The sequence below is a fragment of the Mauremys reevesii genome, linkage group 4 (genome assembly GCF_016161935.1).
Source record: "Mauremys reevesii isolate NIE-2019 linkage group 4, ASM1616193v1, whole genome shotgun sequence".
In the NCBI taxonomy this organism is placed as follows: Eukaryota; Metazoa; Chordata; order Testudines; family Geoemydidae; genus Mauremys; species Mauremys reevesii.
The window spans coordinates 67,105,073-67,124,888 of NC_052626.1; the positions used below are offsets into that span (position 1 = coordinate 67,105,073).

At 49.2% G+C, this 19,816-nt stretch overlaps 1 protein-coding gene across 3 annotated transcripts in view; it reads right to left on the reverse strand.

Moving 5' to 3' along the window:
• Window positions 1–19,816, reverse strand: part of PLEKHD1 (pleckstrin homology and coiled-coil domain containing D1) — a 62,227-nt gene that overhangs the window by 38,498 nt on the left and 3,913 nt on the right. For all 3 annotated transcript variants that reach the window (XR_005597312.1, XR_005597313.1, XM_039533231.1), the window contains 3 exons: window positions 5,760–5,853; window positions 4,746–4,835; window positions 4,336–4,412 (listed from right to left, as the gene is read on the reverse strand). Coding sequence is in view for 1 of the 3 variants with exons in the window: in XM_039533231.1 (XP_039389165.1) it covers window positions 4,336–4,412; window positions 4,746–4,835; window positions 5,760–5,853 (261 nt within the window). In the remaining 2 variants the exon portion in view is untranslated. The remainder of the gene's footprint in view (window positions 1–4,335; window positions 4,413–4,745; window positions 4,836–5,759; window positions 5,854–19,816) is intronic.

A 19,816-nucleotide genomic window follows, 5' to 3' on the forward strand; every position in this document is an offset into this window, starting at 1 on the left:
GGCGGCGACACCACTAGCTTGGAGCAGCTGCGCCCCCCTGCCCCTCCTGCCCACGCTGCGGCCTGGTGCCCCCCCTGGGGGGTCCTGCAGGCTGCAGTGGATGTATGTGGATGCCAGCCCCCATGTGCCCCCTGGCTCCTCCCTCACCTAGGGTTACCATATTTCAACAATCAAAAAAGATGGGAGAGCCCTGCCCTAGCCCCGCCCCCATCCACTCCCTCCCACTTCCCACCCCGATTTCCCCGGTCAGAACCCCCAAACCCCCCACTCCTTGTCCCCTGACTGCCCCCTCCTGAGATCCCCCCCACCCTAACTGCCCCCCTAGGACCCTACCCCTTACCTGTCCCCTGACTTCCCCAACCCTTATCCACACCCCTGCCCCCGGACAGACCTCCGGAGGACTCTCACGCCCCATCCAACCACTCCCCGCCCCTTGACAGGACCCCCAGAACTCCCAACCCATCCAACCCTCCCCCTGCTCCCTGACTGCCCCCTGGGCTCCCCTTACCAGGCCCATGCTGGCTCCACGTGGAGGCAAAACTCCACGTGGAGTGCTGAGGCAGCAGGAGAGGGGGAGCTGCAGGAGGGGCAGCGGTGGCGGCGGCTCACACTCCCAGGAGCCGCGGAACCTGAGCGCGGTGAGGGGGAAGCCGGGGGGCGCTCAGGTTCTGCGGGTCTGGGGTCCCGGCTGCCAGCTCCACTCAGCCTCTGCCTGCCTGGGGTTCCATTCACTCAGCCGGCCGTGCTTAGTGGGGCCGACGGCTGGGACCCCGGCTGGCAGCCGCGTGCCAGGCAAAATCGGCTCGCGTGCCAAAGATGGCATGCGTGCCGTAGGTTGCCGACCCCTGGACTAGCCCATTGTTGCTCCAAATCAGTGGCATTAGCTTCCCTACAGATGCTAGATGGCCACTGGTGGAACCCAGAATAGATCCATGAAAATCTGCTGCCGCCGATTGGAAAGTGAAAGGGCTACACACTAAACTGTAGCAGGAATAATTTATTCAGGGGGAGACAGCCAAAGGCACAAAGGTCAATAAGGTACCCAACGCCCACTGAAAATCAGTCGGAGTTGAGAGCCTAACCACCCTTCATGCCTTTGAAAATCTTGCCCTTATCCGTCGATCTTACGAAGGCGTGCCTGCTATATGATGATAACGTGTGATCCCAGCCTGCAAAGGCAGCCCCTTTAGAACTAGCCTGGCTATTAGTCACAGCTGACCGTAGACACACCCAACTACTGGCGGTCGGTATATTTTTTGCTGAAACAGGTATTAATTAATGAACATTTTTGTGACTTTTCTCTATTTTCTGACCAGATCTACTTCTAACCAACCCAAGAGAACACAGCAAAAGCAGCTCCAAAAATAATATGCATCACCCTAGTATCATGGGTATATGGCCCCCACTCCCCAGACTGGTGGAATCCTCTGAATGCCTGTCAGAGCTAGAAGATCCCTGTCCTGTTTGCACCACTTCACACTCAAAAGCTTTCAAGGCCTTCCGTGCACTGAGGCTGCTGGCCATCTGGCCACCACAGAGTGCAGTTGAGAAGCCATAAACTCTAGTCCTTAATGAATCAGAGGGCTTTGGGCTTAGTCATTAAGCTAGGGAATGAGAGCTCAGGACTGGAAATCAGTTCAAACACCCCCAGGTGACGGCACATTTTCACTGAGCCACCAGACTAACCCACTTTCTGATATTTTAAGTGCTCTATACCCCACTACATTTGCTCCAGATTTAAGGAAACAGTACACATATTCTCACACTGTACAAACAAAGGAGTCCGGGGAGAGGATGTTACCCCACACCAGTCTCGTTCTTTCCTATGTTCCTTCCTTATTTATTGTAACACTGGTCTATCCGTGCTCCCTTACATTATTCTTATGACGCGATAGGCTGCAATGATAACCAAGTATAAACCCTACAGTGCAATAAGCAGCATGCTTTTCCTCTAGGAACAAACGAGCACTCAAATGTGGTGCCTAAATGACTTGAACAGTGTCCTTTTAACTTTCCCTTTCCTCACTGCTCAATTTACTGGCCAGTCTGCACTTTTTTCACTATTGCTCAGCTCCACTCCTGACCTTGCTAACACACGTCACTTTATCTCCGCTCTCCTTCACACACAGAGTCATCGAAAGCGATTAGGTGAATCTGGAACCAAATCATTCCTGCAGCAGTGGTGCATGGGGAGGCAAGACAGATGCCACAAGCCTGTTTTCATCCAGCAGAGCGGGTTACGCTGCTGCACTGCTAGAAACGTGCCAGCAGCTGTATCAGCTTCTGCATCAAGCACAGGGGGTTGGAGGAACAGAGTCGGGGCCTACAACGTGGCTTGTTATAGGCATGGAATGAAGCTGATAGCACACAGGGCCTTATGCTTTTGGGAGCCCTCTCTTTGTTCGTGCCCCTCCCAGCCTGAGCCCATAGCCACCCCCTACCATGTTCCCACCCCCACTCTGAAAGGTAAAGCTACCTGTCTCCAAAGCAAGAAAAGTCCCAGGGCTAAATTCAACATTGATGTAAGTGAGAGCAGCTCTATGGACTTCAATGACAATCCTCCTATTTACACTAGGGCTGAATTTGGTCCCCTCATCCTCTCCAGCAGCCAAACCCTTCCACCACCAGGCATACTAGGTAGGTCACAGAGCTCTGCCTCAGGCCTGGCATATCTTGCACCTTGTCCTGCCAAACCCGGCTCATCTCTGGTCAGTACATACCGGGCTCAAACTCCTTGCCTACACTAGCACTCCTGTTAAAGTATCCCTCCCATTTCCCTGTCCACGGTGCTGCTCTCACGGAGTATTAACCCCTGCGTCATCTACACTCCTGAGCTGAGTGGTGTTAGAAAACCAGGAGAGAAAAACCTCAGTCGACACCAGCATCCCAGCTGTGGCTAGCACAAGGGGAGCCGGGTGTAGACCGTGGAACAGAAATGATGGTGGAGAGTAGACAAAGCCAAAGAAAAACATACCAATTGGCCTCTCTTCTCGTCTTGTGCATGAGAGCTCATGGATGGTGGTCAGGACTGAACTCCGAGTGGGGTGTCAGGCTAGGGCTGAGATGGGCACATGCTCCGTGCAGCCCTGGGCGGGGTGCTTTGTAGCGTGGTCACCACTAATAAAAAGTGAGCCTTTATAGCACTTTTCACCTGACTGTGATATTTCCCGCCCCCCCCCCCACATTTTCCTCTTCACAGAAATAAACATTCCCCACCTGGACATGCTGATACCCAAGGATTAACTCATTTGAAGGAGAAGTCTTTTTCTAGTGGGGCTCAAAGGAATAAGTCCAACATAATAGCTCTCTTAGGAAAAGCTGCAAAGCGCTCTTTCCTCTAAGTAACTTAGCTGATTACCAGGCTCCGGAGGTTCGGAAAGTTCCCATGTGCTCTGGGAGAGTCCCCATCACTCAGCTCCCTTCCTAGGCCCTGCCTTTTGATATTGCTGCTAAGACCTAAGAGGAGCACGTTGGTGTTAGAGCCAGCTGCTTACTTCCTTTGCAGGCACTTAGCAGTGAGAACATGCTAGGACTGGTACTCACTGAACCTTAAATCTTTCAGAGGTTCCAGCCATATAAGCAACCAAACATCCAGATGCTTACAGCATCGGAACGCTGTAGAAGTGGGCTGGAAATCCCACGATAACAGACTCTCTCAGGGGATTTACTTTACTTCCTTATTTTCAGAGCTAAATACACCTCCCTCTGCACAGCCTGAGCCTACTGGGATCTGGGCAAAAGGACCCCAAGGTCACAGATCCATTCTACAGCTGCAATTGAAGCCTCAGGGTTGAAGTAGTCCTTGTAACACCTGTGCTCCATCTCCATGGGGTAGTTTGACTGGTACATCTAGATAGTCATGATTTCACCCCTAGCTCTCCTTCATCCTGCCCCCATCTCACCCAAAAGTCCTTCTCCCTGAGGCATAGGGAGCTTTGGTGAAACATAACCCCAGAGCAGGAGCTTGCTCCCCACACACAGAGGCATTGCACTGTTTCCATGAAGTCCAAGGACCTCCACACCAGAGGAGAAGGAGCAGGACAGCAGAGGCCATGTGGTATTTTATCACTCCCAGTCCTGACCACAACCAGGGGTATATTAGCAACACAGTGAAACATTAGTAGGATGGAGGATGCTTCCTTTGAACTTTGAAACGTTTTGGTGTCTGTTGGGAGCAGAAAGCGAGGAGGTAAAAAGGATATGACTAGCCACGGAGGAGCGTCTCAGCTCTTCCACACGGTCACTTTTGTTGGGCCTTGTTCTCCTCAAATCCCCAGCACCTCCCACAATGCTTCAAAGAGAAGGAAATAATGGAAATATATCCCCGGTGCTTACACTTTTCCAGACTCCTGCAGCATCTCCAGCCACTGAGCCTGCTCAAATTCTGACTCCGCTGCCAGCACAATGTTACCCTGGAAAAGAAGAATCAAATGAGAGTTGCTGATGTGAGCCAGGCAGACATGCCCACCATCATGCACAAACAACCCCCATCCCTATTCCGGTTCCTAGTGAACTCAGGTATCCGTAATACAGGAACTGCCACCACTGCAACTGGCACTAACTAGTTTCCTCCTGGTAGCCCATTCTGCTGCTTTAGTGCCAGGGAGACTGTCTGCAGGGTGTTGAGGCACACTGGGAGGGCAGTGGGCCATGGCGGGGAGGGTTGCAAAACAAAGGACAGTAATATCCAAGGCTGTCAGTCCAGCACCATGTTCATTGGCTTGAAAAGAGAAAAGTTCACGCACGTGAAAGTCCTCATGGGAGATCTTCATAGCAAAAGGCATGTTGGGCTCTTCTTTGGCTTCCACAATGCAGCCTGCCAGAGGTATGACGCCCTACCGATGAACCAGAGAATTTAAATCAGTCAGTAAAACTTTACTGAGCAGCTACAAGGCATAACCATAAGCAGTTCACATCAGGAACTGGACACTGATTCCTAGCCCCAGTTTTTGCTGCGGGCTCTTCCCCTGTGCTGGAAGCATCATGAAGGCAGTATGCTGAGGTTCTGAGAAGCAGAAGTGCCTCACATCACCGAGGGTAACTCCCTGAAGCCGACTAAAGAGAGGTGTTAACTGATGTCAACGAGAGTCTCATCCTGTCCATCTGAGCTGGGAGATTAGTGGCTGGGATACACAGGCAATGGGGAACAGGAGCTGTTTTATCAGGGATGTGCAGATCTTCCCAATAGTCTAAAAGTTCTACCCGAGTGCATAACGACAAGAGCTAAAGTGAAGAGGGAGTGTCCTCACGTGTAGCCCCCCCACTTCATTTCCCTACGTGGTTCTGTTTCCCACGTAAATAATGTGCCCGGGGAGCTGAAAGATCCTGAGTCCTCTTCCCTATTGTGCAGGTGTGTGGTTTAGTGGGCTTCTAAGGGCATCCACGTATGTCACTATGGATTAATTACAATTAGTGATGTGGAGTAAAGCAATAAACCCCCTGATTAGCAGGCTAGCCTTGCAGTGGCTATTCAAGTGACTGCAGGATCGATGGTATGAGTAGGAAATCTTTAAAACAAGGCAGGGTATAAATCCAGTATCATGATGTTAGATTTATACCCTGCCAAGCAGCTGGTGTGGTAGTGGGGAACCTGAATTAATTTCAGTTTTCAGAAGAGGTTAATCCATGTCCCCATGCTTCTTGGAGGCTCCTCTGGATCTAATTACAAGGCTGGAGTCAGAGAACCTGCCTGTTTTGCTCTCCAGGTACCTGCGAGAGGCCAGGTGGAGTCAGAGAGGGAATAGCTGGGGGGTGCTCACCTTGGGATGGATATTGAAGTACTTATTGCTTTCAAAGCTCTTCTTTTCACTCTCAGAATAGTAAAGCAGAAAACTCTCCTTGATGATGAAGAACCTGAAAGGGGGAAGAGAAGGAAAGGAATAAACTCCTACTAATATTTATCCTTTAAAAAGCACTTACTTCATCAGAGCACTGAATGAACATTTACCTAATAACTCAACCTAATTTACCCTACAACAGCTCTCTGAGCTGGGAGGTTTTATTATTCCCATTCTATACATGGAAAAACCTAGGCAAAGAGAGGTTAAGTGACTTGCTCCAGGTCACTAGGCGACTCAAACTTATCTTGGCATAAGTGGGTGGACCACTGTCACAGACAATAGAGTTGTAGTAGCATTTGCCAGTGGTGAAGTTGGCCCAGTGAATCAGCGTCAGCAGTGGGATTAGAACTTCAAAATTCCTTGTGCCCTGTCCTGTGCTCACTCCACTAAAGAATGGAAGACAGTTTCCCAGGAATTACTAAACAAAGATCCCAGCAAAGTCGTCATTCTCTGTCATCTGGAACTACAAAGGAAATAAAATTCTCTGAAATCTGTATCACATTAACTCTTTCTTGCCCTGTTTGGTTAGGTTTAGCTATACCCAGATGAACACGGTATGATAGGTGCAAAACATCACAGCTTCTGTAAAGGAAAAATCAGGCCTCCCTGATCTATTAGAATTCTTTGAGCATTGCCTCAAAATTGTGAATGAAGACACACCAGTTGTAATGTTTTTGGACTTTCAAAATGCTGTTGACAAAAGCCTCCCTCTGTTCAGGAATCCATGAGTTAAGAGATAAAGTACTGCAGTGTGCAGAAGCTGGCTAAGAAACAACACACAAAGAGCAGGGTTAAATGGTCAGTTTTCAACATGGTAAAACACAGGCCCAACATGTCATACCAGGGGAGAAATTATGACAATTTATACCAGCTGAGGATCTGTCTTAGGACTGGTGTTCTGCAGAACATTTATCAATAAGCTGCAAAAAGGGGGTGAACAGTGAAGTGGCAAAAATTGCAACACAACATTATGTAGATTAATCAAATCTAGAGAAAACTGTGAGGAACTTCCAAGGGACCCGCCAAAGTTAAGTGAAAAGACAACATGATAGCAGATGGAATCCGGTGTTGAAAAGCGTGGTAAACAATACTCATTGTAAGGAATAATGAATTTCCATATGAGGAGTTCAAATTTAAATATAACTACTTAAGAAAGAGACCGGTAGAGGTGGTTGGGAGGGGAGGGGGGGGAGTGTCACTGTGGATTGCTCCATAAAACCCTCTGATCAATGTGACGCAACAGTCAGAACACAGCAATAGCAAAATCCCTAGTAGACTTATCGGAAGCTCTAGCTTTTTTCCTTTTGGGGTGGGGGGAGGGGAAATCCTCTCTGACCGGGTATTTTTTGTTTGTTTTATTCGGTGGGTTAGTTGATTTGTTTGTTACAGGGCTTTATTTATGTTTAAATGTATTTTATTTCCTTTTAGCATTTTTGTTAACATATATAAAGAATGAGACAATAATGCTGACAGTATCAGGAGGCCCTTTTATAAAGCTCTGGTACGTTGAATCAGGGGCGGCTCTAGACATTTCGCCGCCCCAAGCAGGGCGGCATGCCGCGGGGGGCGCTCTGCCAGTCACCGGTCCTGCGGCTCCGGTGGACCTCCCGCAGGCGTGTCTGAGGAGGGTCCGCTGGTCCCGCGGCTCCACCGAAGCCGCGCGGGACCAACGGACCTTCTGCAGGCACGCCTGTGGGAGGTCCACCGGAGCCGCCCCCCGCCCTCCCGGCGACCGGCAGAGCGCCCCCCACGGCATGCCGCCCCAAGCATGTGCTTGGCGTGCTGGGGTCTGGAGCCGCCCCTGCATTGAATTCTCTTCTAGCTCACATAGGACATAGCAGAAATAGAAGGGGCCCAGTGATGGAAGGCATGGAAAGACTGCCATGCAAAGAGCAGATTTAGTGGGGGCATGACAGAGGTTTAAAAAATAATTCATGGCCCAAAGAAGGTAAGCCTTTCCTTATCCAAGAACCAGGGGATCCTTGATGAAAATGAAAGGCAACAAATTAAAACTGATAAGAGGGAATATGTTTTTGCACAACACAAAACACACCTATGGAAGTCACTATCCCAAGGTCTGGAGGCCAAGAGCTTAGTACAATTCAAAAAAGAGTTAGACAGGATAAAAAAAAATGAGAAGCACTATAACCCCTCATGCGCCAGGGCATAAACAGCCCACTAACAGAGCGGGGTCAGGAAGGAACTTCCACCTGTGTGGGCAGGCTAATCCCATAATTATTTTTATTAATAATAACGTTTATTATAGTAGTGCCTAAGAGCCATGGGGCCCCATTGTGCTAGGTGCTGTACAGACAGTCCCTGCCCTGAAGAGCTTACAATCTAAATAGTCAAGACAGACACAGGGTGGAGGAAGGGGCAGGACACAAACAGAGTGAATAATGTGATGGCAGCAAATGGCATTTTAGTGCCAGGACCGATTTTATTGGGGGAGGGTGTTAGGAAGGGATCAGCTAAATGGAAAAAAAGAGAAGGGAAGGGTAGGGGTGAGGGGAATGGGACAGGGAAGGAGAAGGTGAAAGGGGCAGGTGTGGAGTGAAGCTGAGGGTGAAGAGACTGGGGGGTGAGGGGAGGATTGGAGCAAACAGCCACTCAGCACAGGGACAGAGAAAGCCCCGCCAACACCGTAGAAAGTTCTCTGAATGTCCAGAGGTCCCTGCTTTGGCCTCTTCTGCCCCTGCCAGCTGGAGTCAGGCTGGATTCTCTCTGCGGTTTTCCCCAAAAGACACATGGGGGATGCACGGCCTGGACACTACTGCCCTCACACTGTGTGTGGGGTCTCCCCTACACGGTTCTGTGCTAGGTGAAGGGGTGGATCCTGATGGGCCCCATTTTACCCCCTCCCTCTAGTGTACAGAGGAGAGGAGCCCTAGCATTCTAGACCTCTTAAATAACTAATAATAATCATTAATAACTGCATTCTTTGCACAATTCTTGCACCTTCCTCTGAAGCATCGGGTGCTGGCCACTGTCTGAGACCGGATACTAGGCTAGATGGACAATGACTCTGATCCAGAATGGCAGCTCCTATTTAACACACTGTGCCCACTACTGCAATGCAGATGTCTGTCAGGTGGAACTAAGCAGCCGTGTCCTAGTACAGGAGATCCCAGCAACACTATGCAGCAGTTTAAGACACCAAGTGAACAATAATCTCCTACCCCACTGAAATTGCAGCGAGAATTTTGAATTAGGCAGAATGTAATTATCCAGCTTGGAATTTGGTCAGCGCTTCATCTTCTGAAAAGTGCCATGAGAGCTTTAACAATGGCCAGCACGTCAGTGCCCTGGCTTCACACCCAAAAGTGTTGTGAACATAACAAACAGTTTGAGGCTTGCAAAACCTCAGACTCCAGCCCCCCCTGCCCAGGAGTATATTTTGGACTGTGTGCATTTCCAGAGTCAGGCAAGGTGAAGGCAGTTTGCTGCCTCAGCAGAACATAGCTCTTTTGATTCACACCCCCAGAGCCTCAGGCCTGGCTGGCTGCTCTGCATTCTGTTCCCCACACAAGCACCTGCTCCTGCACTCAGTCCAGCAGTGTCTCTCTAGATCAGGGGTTGGCAACCTTTGGCACGCAGCTCGCCAAGGTAAGCACCCTAGCGGGCCGGTTTGTTTACCTGCCACGTCAGCAGGTTCAGCCGATCATGGCTCCCACTGGCAGTGGTTTGCCGCTCCAGACCAATGGGAGCTGCAGGAAGCAGCGGCCAGCATGTCCCTCGGCCTGCACCGCTTCCCATCGCCCCACTGGCCCGGAGCGGTGAACCGCGGCCAGTGGGAGCCGCGATCGGCCAAACCTGCCGATGCGGCAGGTAAACAAACCGGCTCGGCCTGCCAGGGTGCTTACCCTGGCGAGCCGCATGCCTGAGGTTGCCGACCCCTGCTCTAGATCTAAGAGCACTACTCAGGGTAAACTCACTGCTTACTGATCACAGGATCAAAGAAGGGTCAGTGGTTGTGGTGGCTCCCTCTACAACAAATCATTTGAACAGAAACTGTTGACTACCGCTTCATTCTCACGCACCTGTTCCCCTCCCAGCAGTTACTAATTTCTCAATTTACTTCTCAGAGGAGCCTTAGCAACACCATTCCTCCAGCTGGTAACTCAATGGCTGGCCTCATCTGTAGCCACTGTCAATGCTTTGCTGTACACTAGCTAACAGATGGCGATGTATGAGCAGAGCAGTTAGCACACAGCACCTCGCTGCTGACCTCTGAACTGTTTGCTAAAGTTGCTCATTGAATATGTTTTCTGCTCTTCTTACTGAAACTCAGGTTCTTCTCTCTTGTGCTTGGAGCACAAGGATTTAACAGGCTACATGCAAATTAGAATTAGAAAAAGCAAGGGCCTTCATTGGTTGAGACTAAATTAAACTGCACAAGAAGTGGAGCGAGTAAAAAACATCTTGAAACTGGAAAATCTCAGTCCTGAGGCCAGTGAGAAACAACAAGGGGCTAAATGTTTTCTCTTCCCTCAGTGTTTCTAAAGATCTCAGGCTTATCCTGGTAATTATTATTGTGTTATAGCTGTGCCCAAGATGTGCTAGGTGCTGGGCTGCGCAGCTGGCTCACTGCACTTTTGGTGGATCTTGACAACACCCTCGCAGGCATCTCTAGAAACTTCAGGTGTATTCCATGAGTTACCTGCTGACCCATGTCAGGGATCAGGGTTTACACTAATCCCTAGGGACAGCATGGGGAGGGACTGAGAGACCCAGAGAACGGAGGGGGCTGAGGCATCCCCATGCCTCTAGCACTTTGCCATTACTGTTTCAAAAAGATCAAAGCCTATTTGCCAAAGTTGAACATGGCTCTGTGTGACCCCCTCCTGATGCAGTGGTTCCATTTAGGTTTCACCTCTGGGTGACGGGATTTTCCAATACATTTACACTAATGGAAAATGCATCAGCATTTACTGCTGCAGCAGCTCCAGACCTGCTGGCACCCAGGGATTCATTCTACCTCACTAACTCTAAAGTGCCCTGTCGTGGTGCCCAGGCAAGACATCAGAAATATCCATACCGGCTGACTAGCTAGTTTTGAACCCGAAGCTCTTTGCCCCAGTCCTTTGTTCCCCTCCACTGCATGCCAGCATCCTAGCTATTTCTTTGTTTCATTCACTTGTTACCCTTGATCATTAACCCAGACTGTAAACTCTTTATGTCAGGGGCTGTCTTTTTATTACAAGTTTCTACAGTGTCTAGCACTGAGGACTCGATGCCCGATTTGGATCTTGCACCAGTTCTGCAACAAATTAAAAAATATAGATTTTTAAACAGATCTTCTCCTGCAGGGCTTGCGACTCAAACATTGCAGCACTCTGCTAGTACATGGAAATCAGAACATGAAACTGACTAGCCACAAAAACAAAATGGAGTGGTCTATTGCACTGAGAAAAATGCAAGCAGCAGTGTAAGTGGTGAAAAGTACGTTAATTTTTTTTAAATTATTTCAGTTTCAACATCAGGTGTTATTTGCAACACAAGTAAGGACATTTTATTGTTAAGCATGTGCAAGTCACAAGTCAGCAGAGCCCCGCCCCTCCTTTAAATCCAAGCTCTATAGTGCAGTATTTGGTTTTTGGCTGCTTAGTGCTCCCAATAATCCCTATGATTTAGATTTTGCTCTGAGAAAACAGAGTTGAGTTCTGAGCAGTGCTGTGCTTCTGGGGGATTAAAGTCCTGACCTCCAAGAGGTTGGCAGAATACGGGGGGATTTGGAATGATAAATAAATGAAATAGAATTCAATGACAAATAATACAACAATGCATGTGAATAATAAAAGAAAAGAAAACCATTTCAACCTGGGTTATTGATGGGCACCTCATGACATGTTACACGCATATCTCATGGTCTCTCCCTACAAGGGAGGCTATCGTCAGTAAGATTGCCACTTTATAACCATTGGCCCCTAGGACAAAGTCATGACATCACTATGTAAGGACCCTGAAGGTGGGGTGACTAGGGCAATGTGAAGAGGGGAACGAAAGCCCCAGAGAAGCATGGGGGTTGTGAGACACACACACAGCAGAGAGCTGAGAGACAAAGAATGAGCCATAGGAAGTAGGTAGGGACATCTTGGGGAATGGGCGGAAGCGGGCGTGGTGGGGAGACAGGACAAGATTGTGGGAGGAGCAGGAAGGGAGACAGACTGGTAGGAGAATGAAGGTGAGGGACAGGAGAGAAGAACTTCCCATCCTCCAAATGTGACACTGCCATTGGGCCCCTCTGGCCATTTGCCTGCGGAACCTCTCTTTTAAATCCACCCCTGTAGGTTACGGCTGATGGGTCCCTAAAATCATATCTCCAGCATTAGGCCCATATCACAAATGTCAGAAACAATTGGCTAGATTTCTCCCTAGTGTGACTTTACTGAATTCACTTGCATTACACCAAGGTTGAATTAGGCTCAGCAAGCCAGATTCCCCTTGCACATCAATGTCACTGCAAGAATTTGACCCAGTTGTTTTATGTCACTTGGAAGCTGCATGCCCAGCTCTCAGATTGGTTCCAGCTGCCATATTTGTTTCTAGCTCCAGCCAATCTCAAGGTAACGGCCACTGAAATCATGTTGCAATTAAAGTAGGGATGGAGAAGAAATGATAGCAACCAGAGTTATGGGACTCGGGTGAAAGTCAGAGGCGTTGTGCTCTTCTAGGGCAAAGCTACATCCCATTGGGAAGCTGAGATCCCTGATCTCCGGTGACAAAGTGTCTTTTTTTCGAGCACTGATGGCTAATGAGGTTGGTTAGTTAATGTCTGCAAAGTGTTTTGTGGAGATAATGGGCCACACACTAAGTATCAGGATCATCAGACTTTAAAACGGTCACTGGGGCTTTAGTTTAGCAGTGCTTTTTTGGCACTGGTCCAGGATTAAATATAGCAAGTCCCAGATACTGGACCAGTATCATTTGCATTCCCTGAGGATATCCCAGACAGTGGCGGCCTGAAAAACAAGTTAACTCAGAGGCGGCAGCACCTGTCGTTTCTTCTGCCCCTCGGGATAGATATAGGCTTTCCTTGCCTGACTTATAGTCTGGTGAGTTCCGGCTGGAGAAGGGTACCTCGGAGAAGGCCATGTGATGGGGAACAGGTGTACAGATCAACTAAATAACACACCAGGAGGTGGGGGCTTTTGCCTAACATTGTTTTCTCTCCCTCCAGGATGGGGAGCCAGCTGTAGCAGTCCTTTTTGGGGCAGTCACACAGTAAAAATCAATCCTTGCAGCATCTACATTTGGACATGCAAGGTGTGCTTTTAAGTAACATTTTTTTTTAAATCACCATGCAAGTTGCCTGTGATTTTCAGAGCTGATGAGAGCTCTGAAGACTGATGGCTTCTGTTTATCCACAGAGCAGCTACAGGAACAGCAGCAACTTCTCAACCCCGCTTCAGCTCAAACCTGACTCCTGAGCTGGAGAGACCACGTCCAACGAGGAGAGGGGAGTTCACTCTCCAAGGCCCATTAACGACCTTGACCTCTGCTGAAATGGCCAAGACGGTGCCAGTCGGGGGTGGTGGGTTTTGGATGGGGAGCTCACATTTGTCCACGGGGAGTTGGATTCAGACCCCCCCGCTCTCAATTTTATTCCTCGTCAGTCACCAAATAGCTGCGAGAGGGTAACAGCTTGCAGGCACTGCCAGGTTAGGCCTCGATCCTGCAATAGTTAGAGCACAGTGGGCTGCTGCCCCTACACAGAGCCCCGTCTCTTGCAATGGGCTCCACATGGACCCAGCAGGCTGCCCACCTGCTGCCACCTGCAGGATCAGAGCCCTAGGCAGGAGTCAGGCAGGCAACTTAAGGTGGGGAAGTCTCTTCATTACTTCTAATCCCTTCAGTCCCCTGTGAATAAATAATAATAATAACTGGAGATATACCAATCTCCTTGAATTGGAAGGAACCTTGAAAGGTCATTGAGTCCAGCCCCCTGCCTTCACTAGCAGGACCAATTTTTGCCCCAGATCCCTAAGTGGCCCCCTCAAGGACTGAACTCATAACCCTGGGTTTAGCAGGCCAATGCTCAAACCACTGAGCTATCCCTTCCCCACCAAGGTGTACAGATCAACTAAATAACTGCCACTGCTTTTTCTGAGCTGCTAGCACCTGTAGTGGTCATCCTGCCGGAAAGCCAGATCATGTGCAACCTCAGCAGTATTAGCTCCCTAGGGAAATCGAGAGTGGGTACTCCCTCCTAATTGCTCCATGTGCGTTCCAGCTCAGCAACAGCCGGAGACCCTGCCTGCCTCTTTCCTGGGTCTGCTCAGCCACCTTCAGCAGGCAGCAGAGGATCGATTTACTTGTTGGAGATATTGGGAGGCCTGGCATCCTGGGGATGGGTCTGGTTGGTCAGCAAGTGGTAGCAGATGGTCAGGCTGCTGGGAGCATACAGGTAACACTGGAGATGGGGATGAAAAGGACGCGCTTCTGCCCTGCTCTCCTATTGATGGGCCCCTCAATGCAGTGATAGGTCTTGTGCATTTCACTCTGGCTCCACTCCCACCGTCGGCATTAGTGCTGTAGTGTCCGTGGCAGGGAAAGGGGTTGAGCTGCTAGTTGGGGCACATGGGAGGAATAAGCAGCTGCAGGGAGAAGAGGGGGAATCACAAGTCAGGCAGCAGAAATTTCTCTCCAAAGTTGCTCCATACCACAGCAGTCACCCAACTTGGACTTGACTGGTCAAAAGCACCGGCCGTGTCCACTCAGGGAACCAAGACTCTGCTTCTCCCTCAGGGGGCTGCTGGCATGGGAGCTCTTTTCCACTGAAAGAGGTTGCATTGCCTGGAGCATTAATCTCTCCTTCTCCTCCTGGCTGGAGAGGATGCTGCTAATATCACTTCAGATGATTACTTATATGAAGCACAGCACACAGATGTCACAATAATGACTGATGAACTCAGGCTGTCAGCCTTGTTCCAGTACCAGACCTCCCCCTGCCACTCTGGATCAGTAACAGAGACAAGCAACTAAATGACATAAGTTGGGCTTTGCCACAGTATCCGTGGAGAGGCTGGTCGACTGAGACAGCCCTTGTCTCTGCTGTTTCTCCCTATAGCTCTCTGATCTCTGCAGGAGTCTTCACCTGATTCTCCACTGACTTGTACCCTCGGCAGCTATTTACACCTGCGCAAAGTGGGTGTAAGTTGCTACTGTTCTGATCTTGTGTAAATGATGACATTAGGGCAAAGCAGTGGAGAATCAGGTCCATTCTCGCTATCTATACACAAAGGGCCAAATCCAGGAGTCTTTATACAGGCAAAGCTCCCATTGACTTCAGCAGGAGTTTAGCCTAAGCCAGCACTGCAGGATTTGGTCCACGTGCCCCCAGCTCGTTCCGTCACAAGCACTTAGTGTGATGGAGCCGGGTATTGTCAATGAAGATTCTTCAGGGGGTCAGAAACTGAATTCCTCCTTATACTGGTAGGTGGATTAATTACCATTGATCCGTGTTTGCTCCATTCCAGCCCCTGGCTTTGATAGTCCCAGGGCAGGAAAGAGCATTTCCACTGTTGATGCGGACACAGGAGGTGGGGAGGGTAGTGTGGTGTATGTACATATGGAGAGTGATGGGAGGGCTGCATAATAAAATGCTAACTAAGGCGACTCATCTAGGAAAACTGGTTTCTCCAGCTGGCTTGTATCCAACATTTGCTGACACTCTGCTCCAAATGACAGATGCTCTGACCTCGGAAGGTCTCCCCCCTACTTGCTTTTTAACCCTGCTCTCCCCTCCACCCAAATTGGCTCCTATGGTCTGGCTATAACTGCACAGGGTCTAGATGAGGTGGAAGGTGGCTAGAATCATCAGTGTTCCAACATAAAATGTGTTAATTATTAACCCCAAGTCCTCCTGCATGCTGCAGCCAGTTAGACCTACTTTCTTTGGCAAGGCTCCTGGGCTCTGCAGCTCTCTGGTGCAGCAGGCTGGGAGCAATGAGGCATCTTCATTTACATTTAAAATTTAAGTTTCTAATTAAATATGAAAAATTAATAATAAAATCAGGTCTCTATCCCTTCTGTTTTAATAATAATTTCTCCTCCGGGAGAGGGTTGTTTGTGACAGGATAAGGGAAATAGTTAACCATGTAGAAACTGGATTGCCGAGTTTTAGAGTTAATAACCCACTGAGATGCCATGGGGCAGTTCACGCCTCTCCAAACTATTATTTCAGGCAGTCTGCAAACTCAGGAAGAAAACACTGCTATAGTCTACATATCCTGTTCTCAAGATTATTTTCACAACCATGAGGACCAGAATTTTTAAAAAATGAAATCTTGGATGCTTGAACACATTTCTGTGGCCAAAAGGTGAATTGTGTGTCAAATTCCATGTGTGAATCACCAAATCGGAACTCCATCAGCCCTGCCCCATTATAGGATCATAGTATTCAGACATGAGATCCCTTTAGACCAGTGATTCTCAAAGTGTGGCCCATAAAAGGCTGGTGATCTGCAAAATATTTCCAGATGGCCCACACAGGTGATTCTGCAACAAAGATGGAATCTGTGTTGGTCTTCAAGCAGTGACATTTCCTGCTAGATGCAGCTCTTCTAACAAACCTCCAGAGACTGTTTAGGCCAACTAGACTCCAAACAAAATTAATTCTTCTTTGCATCCTGTGCGGCAGCTTCATGGCTCCCTTAATCAACTGTTGTAAATTCAACCATGATCCAAAGTGAGAGGTAGCAAACCACTGAGAAGGACAGAGCCAAAAAGCATCTGTCATCTGGGAAGACTGGGGCATTGAGCACTGCTGGAAAGAGGGTTAATTTGGTCCTAACAGATGTAAAGCCCTTTATGTATGGAGAGTAGATAAACAGCAGAGGTACAAGGTGGAGACAGGTAACTGTGCCCCTGCACTCATTGCATTGCATTTAACCTAACTCCTTGCCACTGGGGTATTACATTTTCCTGTAGGAAGGTTGGGTTTGGAAAAGGAAATGGTTCGTGAGAAGGTCCTCCTGAAGGAGTGGTCCACAATATGAAGGAGTTTATTACCACTGTAATAATGAGGGGCCTTATCCTGTCAAGTGCTGAGTGCCACCAACTCCACCTAACTTCCAAGGGAAGTCAGGACACTCAGTGTCTTGTGGGACTGGGCTCGATATCATCAAATCCATCCCCACACATGGGTATGATTGACCCTTGATCCTGCACGGACCTCTGTGCAGGTGGACGCCTGCAGCCCCATGGAGCCCCACTGAAGTCAATAGGACATGGGGCAGGTGCAAGGGCCTGCCCATACATACAAGTTTGCAGAAGCAGGACTTTAGATAATCCCCTCCTACATACCAACTCGGCGCTGGATCCACATACACACTCCACTCTAGTGGCAGCAAAGGGGACTCAGGAGATCTGGACTGTTCCTTACGCTGCAATATAATTTCCTGGTTGACCTTGGGCAAGTCACTTCACCTTTTGGTTTCTCAGCTCCTGGTCTACCATATAGGCTTGATGAGAATATTCCCCTGCCTCACAGTGGGGGTTGCGAGAATGAATCAAATGTGAGTGAGGCACTCAGCCATCGTGGTGATAAGTGCTGTAAAAATGACGGCTGCTGCTGTTTGACCTGAGCAGCTTGTCAATGTTTGGGGCCCGGTGGGTGTTCCAGTTGGAGGTAATCAGGTATTTCTCTGTACATTCTTTGTAAATCAAATTGCACCAAAGTCCTGTGTCTCTGAACTCCAAAGGAATCAAACAGTGGGAAACCGCTCCTTTTGCTCACAGCACCAAGAACACTGTTTTCAGCCTGCAAACTGACCCAAAAACCTCTCCGCAGGTTTCTTCCAAGGTCAGCCACATGCTTTTAGCTGCTCCTTCAGGCTGCCTCTGCATCTATTCTGGTCTAACCTCAGTGTCTGTGAGATCTCTCTTCCCCACCTACTCACAGCCCTACTGAAAATAATATTCAGCCCAGAGCGCTGGGGCAGGTGCACACACAGCTATTGTCTAAGGCTATGTCTACACTAGCACTTTTGTCCGTGTAACTTATGTTGCTCAGGGGTGTAAAACACCACCCCTCTGAGAGATGTTCTCCCGCCGACATAGCTACTGCCACTCACTAGGGGGTGTGTGTTAATTATGCCGGTAGGAGAGCTCTCTCCCGTCAGCACAGAGCGGCTACACATGAGACCTTACAGCGGTGCAGCTGCAGCAGTAGAGCTGTGCTACTGTAAGGTCTCTAGTGCAGACATGGCCTTATGTGAGGCTTATGCTTACAATGGATGCTAAATGAAGGGTGAGTTCACACCTACCGATCTCAGTCGAGTTTTAACTCAGTCCCTGGGAAAGGCTATGGGGATGCTACAAATTACTTCGGAAAGACTTACGTCGCTCAGGAGTGTGAAGAATCCACACCCCTGTGCAACGTAAATCATACCGACCTAAGCCCATGTGGAGACAGCGCTCTGTCGGCGGAAGAGCTCTCATGGAGATGGAGTTATTAAGCCGATGCGAAAGCTCTCTCCTGTCAGCTTAGAGCAGTGGCTCTCAAACTTTTGTACTGGTGACCCCTTTCACACAGCAAGCCTCTGAGTGCGACTCCCCCCCCTTATAAATTAAAAACACTTTTTAATATATTAAACACCATTATAAATGCTGGAGGCAAAGCGGGGTTTGGTGTAGAGGCTGACAGCTCGCGACCCCCCATGTAATAATCTTGAGACGCCCTGAGGGGTCCCGGCCCCCAGTTTGAGAACCCCTGGCTTAGAGCACCTTCACCAGAAGTACTACAAAGAGGCAACGGCGCCACTGTAAGTGGTGTTGTGTAGACATAGTCAAAGTTTCACCCAGCCCATAACAAGCCGATCAGTAAAATGTTGTTGCCCATGTCTGTAGTGACCTGCCTGATCAAGTAGCTCATAGACATCCCTGAGTCCTTCCTCTAAATACGTTTCTTGCCAGTCTCTTAGTGTAAACCTTTAGCAGTGTAAACCTTCTTCCCTCATCTCCTGATCTGGTTTGTCTCCGCATCACATGATGTCATACTTCACTTCAGTTGTAGGCACCTCAGGGCGGGGAATGGGCCATCATTTTCTATGCAAGGTGCAATGCAAACCAGTGCTGTGTATAAATGCTAACTAGACAAATAATAGTAATAAACAACAATAATAGGATTTCATAACAACAAAGGTTTTTGCCATAATCAACCGACCACTAGCAGGGGCAGCTCCAGGCTCCAGCACGCCAAGCGGGTGCTTGGGGCAGCATGCCGCGGGGGGTGCTCTGCCGGTCCCCAGGAGGGCGGCAAGCAGCCAGCCTTCGGCGGCGTGTCTGCGGAGGGTCCACTGGTCCCGCAGCTCCGGTGGACCTCCCGCAGGCATGCCTGTGGAGGCTCCGCTGGTCCCGCAGCTCCACCGCACCCTCCACAGGATCCTCACGCCTGCGGGAGGTCCACCGGAGCCGCGGGACCGGCGACCGGCAGAGCGCCCCCCACAGCATGCCGCCCTGCTTGGGGCGGTGAAATGTCTAGAGCCGCCCCTGACTACTAGTGCATCTAGTCACCTGTCTCCAGCATTGGCCAATAATATCCATTCATTTAAATTAAGATGAAAAACATCAGGTCCCCCTACCCTCTGAACTAACATACCTGACCAGCCATGTTTTGCTATACTTGGGGTGGGTGGATTATTTCTTGAGCCTCACCATGATCAGTTTACATAAGCCTGCAAGAGATTTGATTTCACAGCAAAATCTTTCTGTGCATGAGAAAGTAATGCTAGTTCTACTGAGAACTTCAAGAGCTAGCATCTTGAGGCAGAAACGGGTGACACAGCATCTTAAAATCCAACCCTCTGCAAATCCTGATGTGTGACATGTTAAAAGCCCTGGGAGCTCTGCAAAGAGTTGCCATCTGTAATGTGCACTGATGCAAATGCACATCCAAACTGAGAGGCTTGCAGGAGGGAAGACAGCAAAAAGAAACACGGGATGGGAAAGTCTGAGAAAGATTCAACAATCTG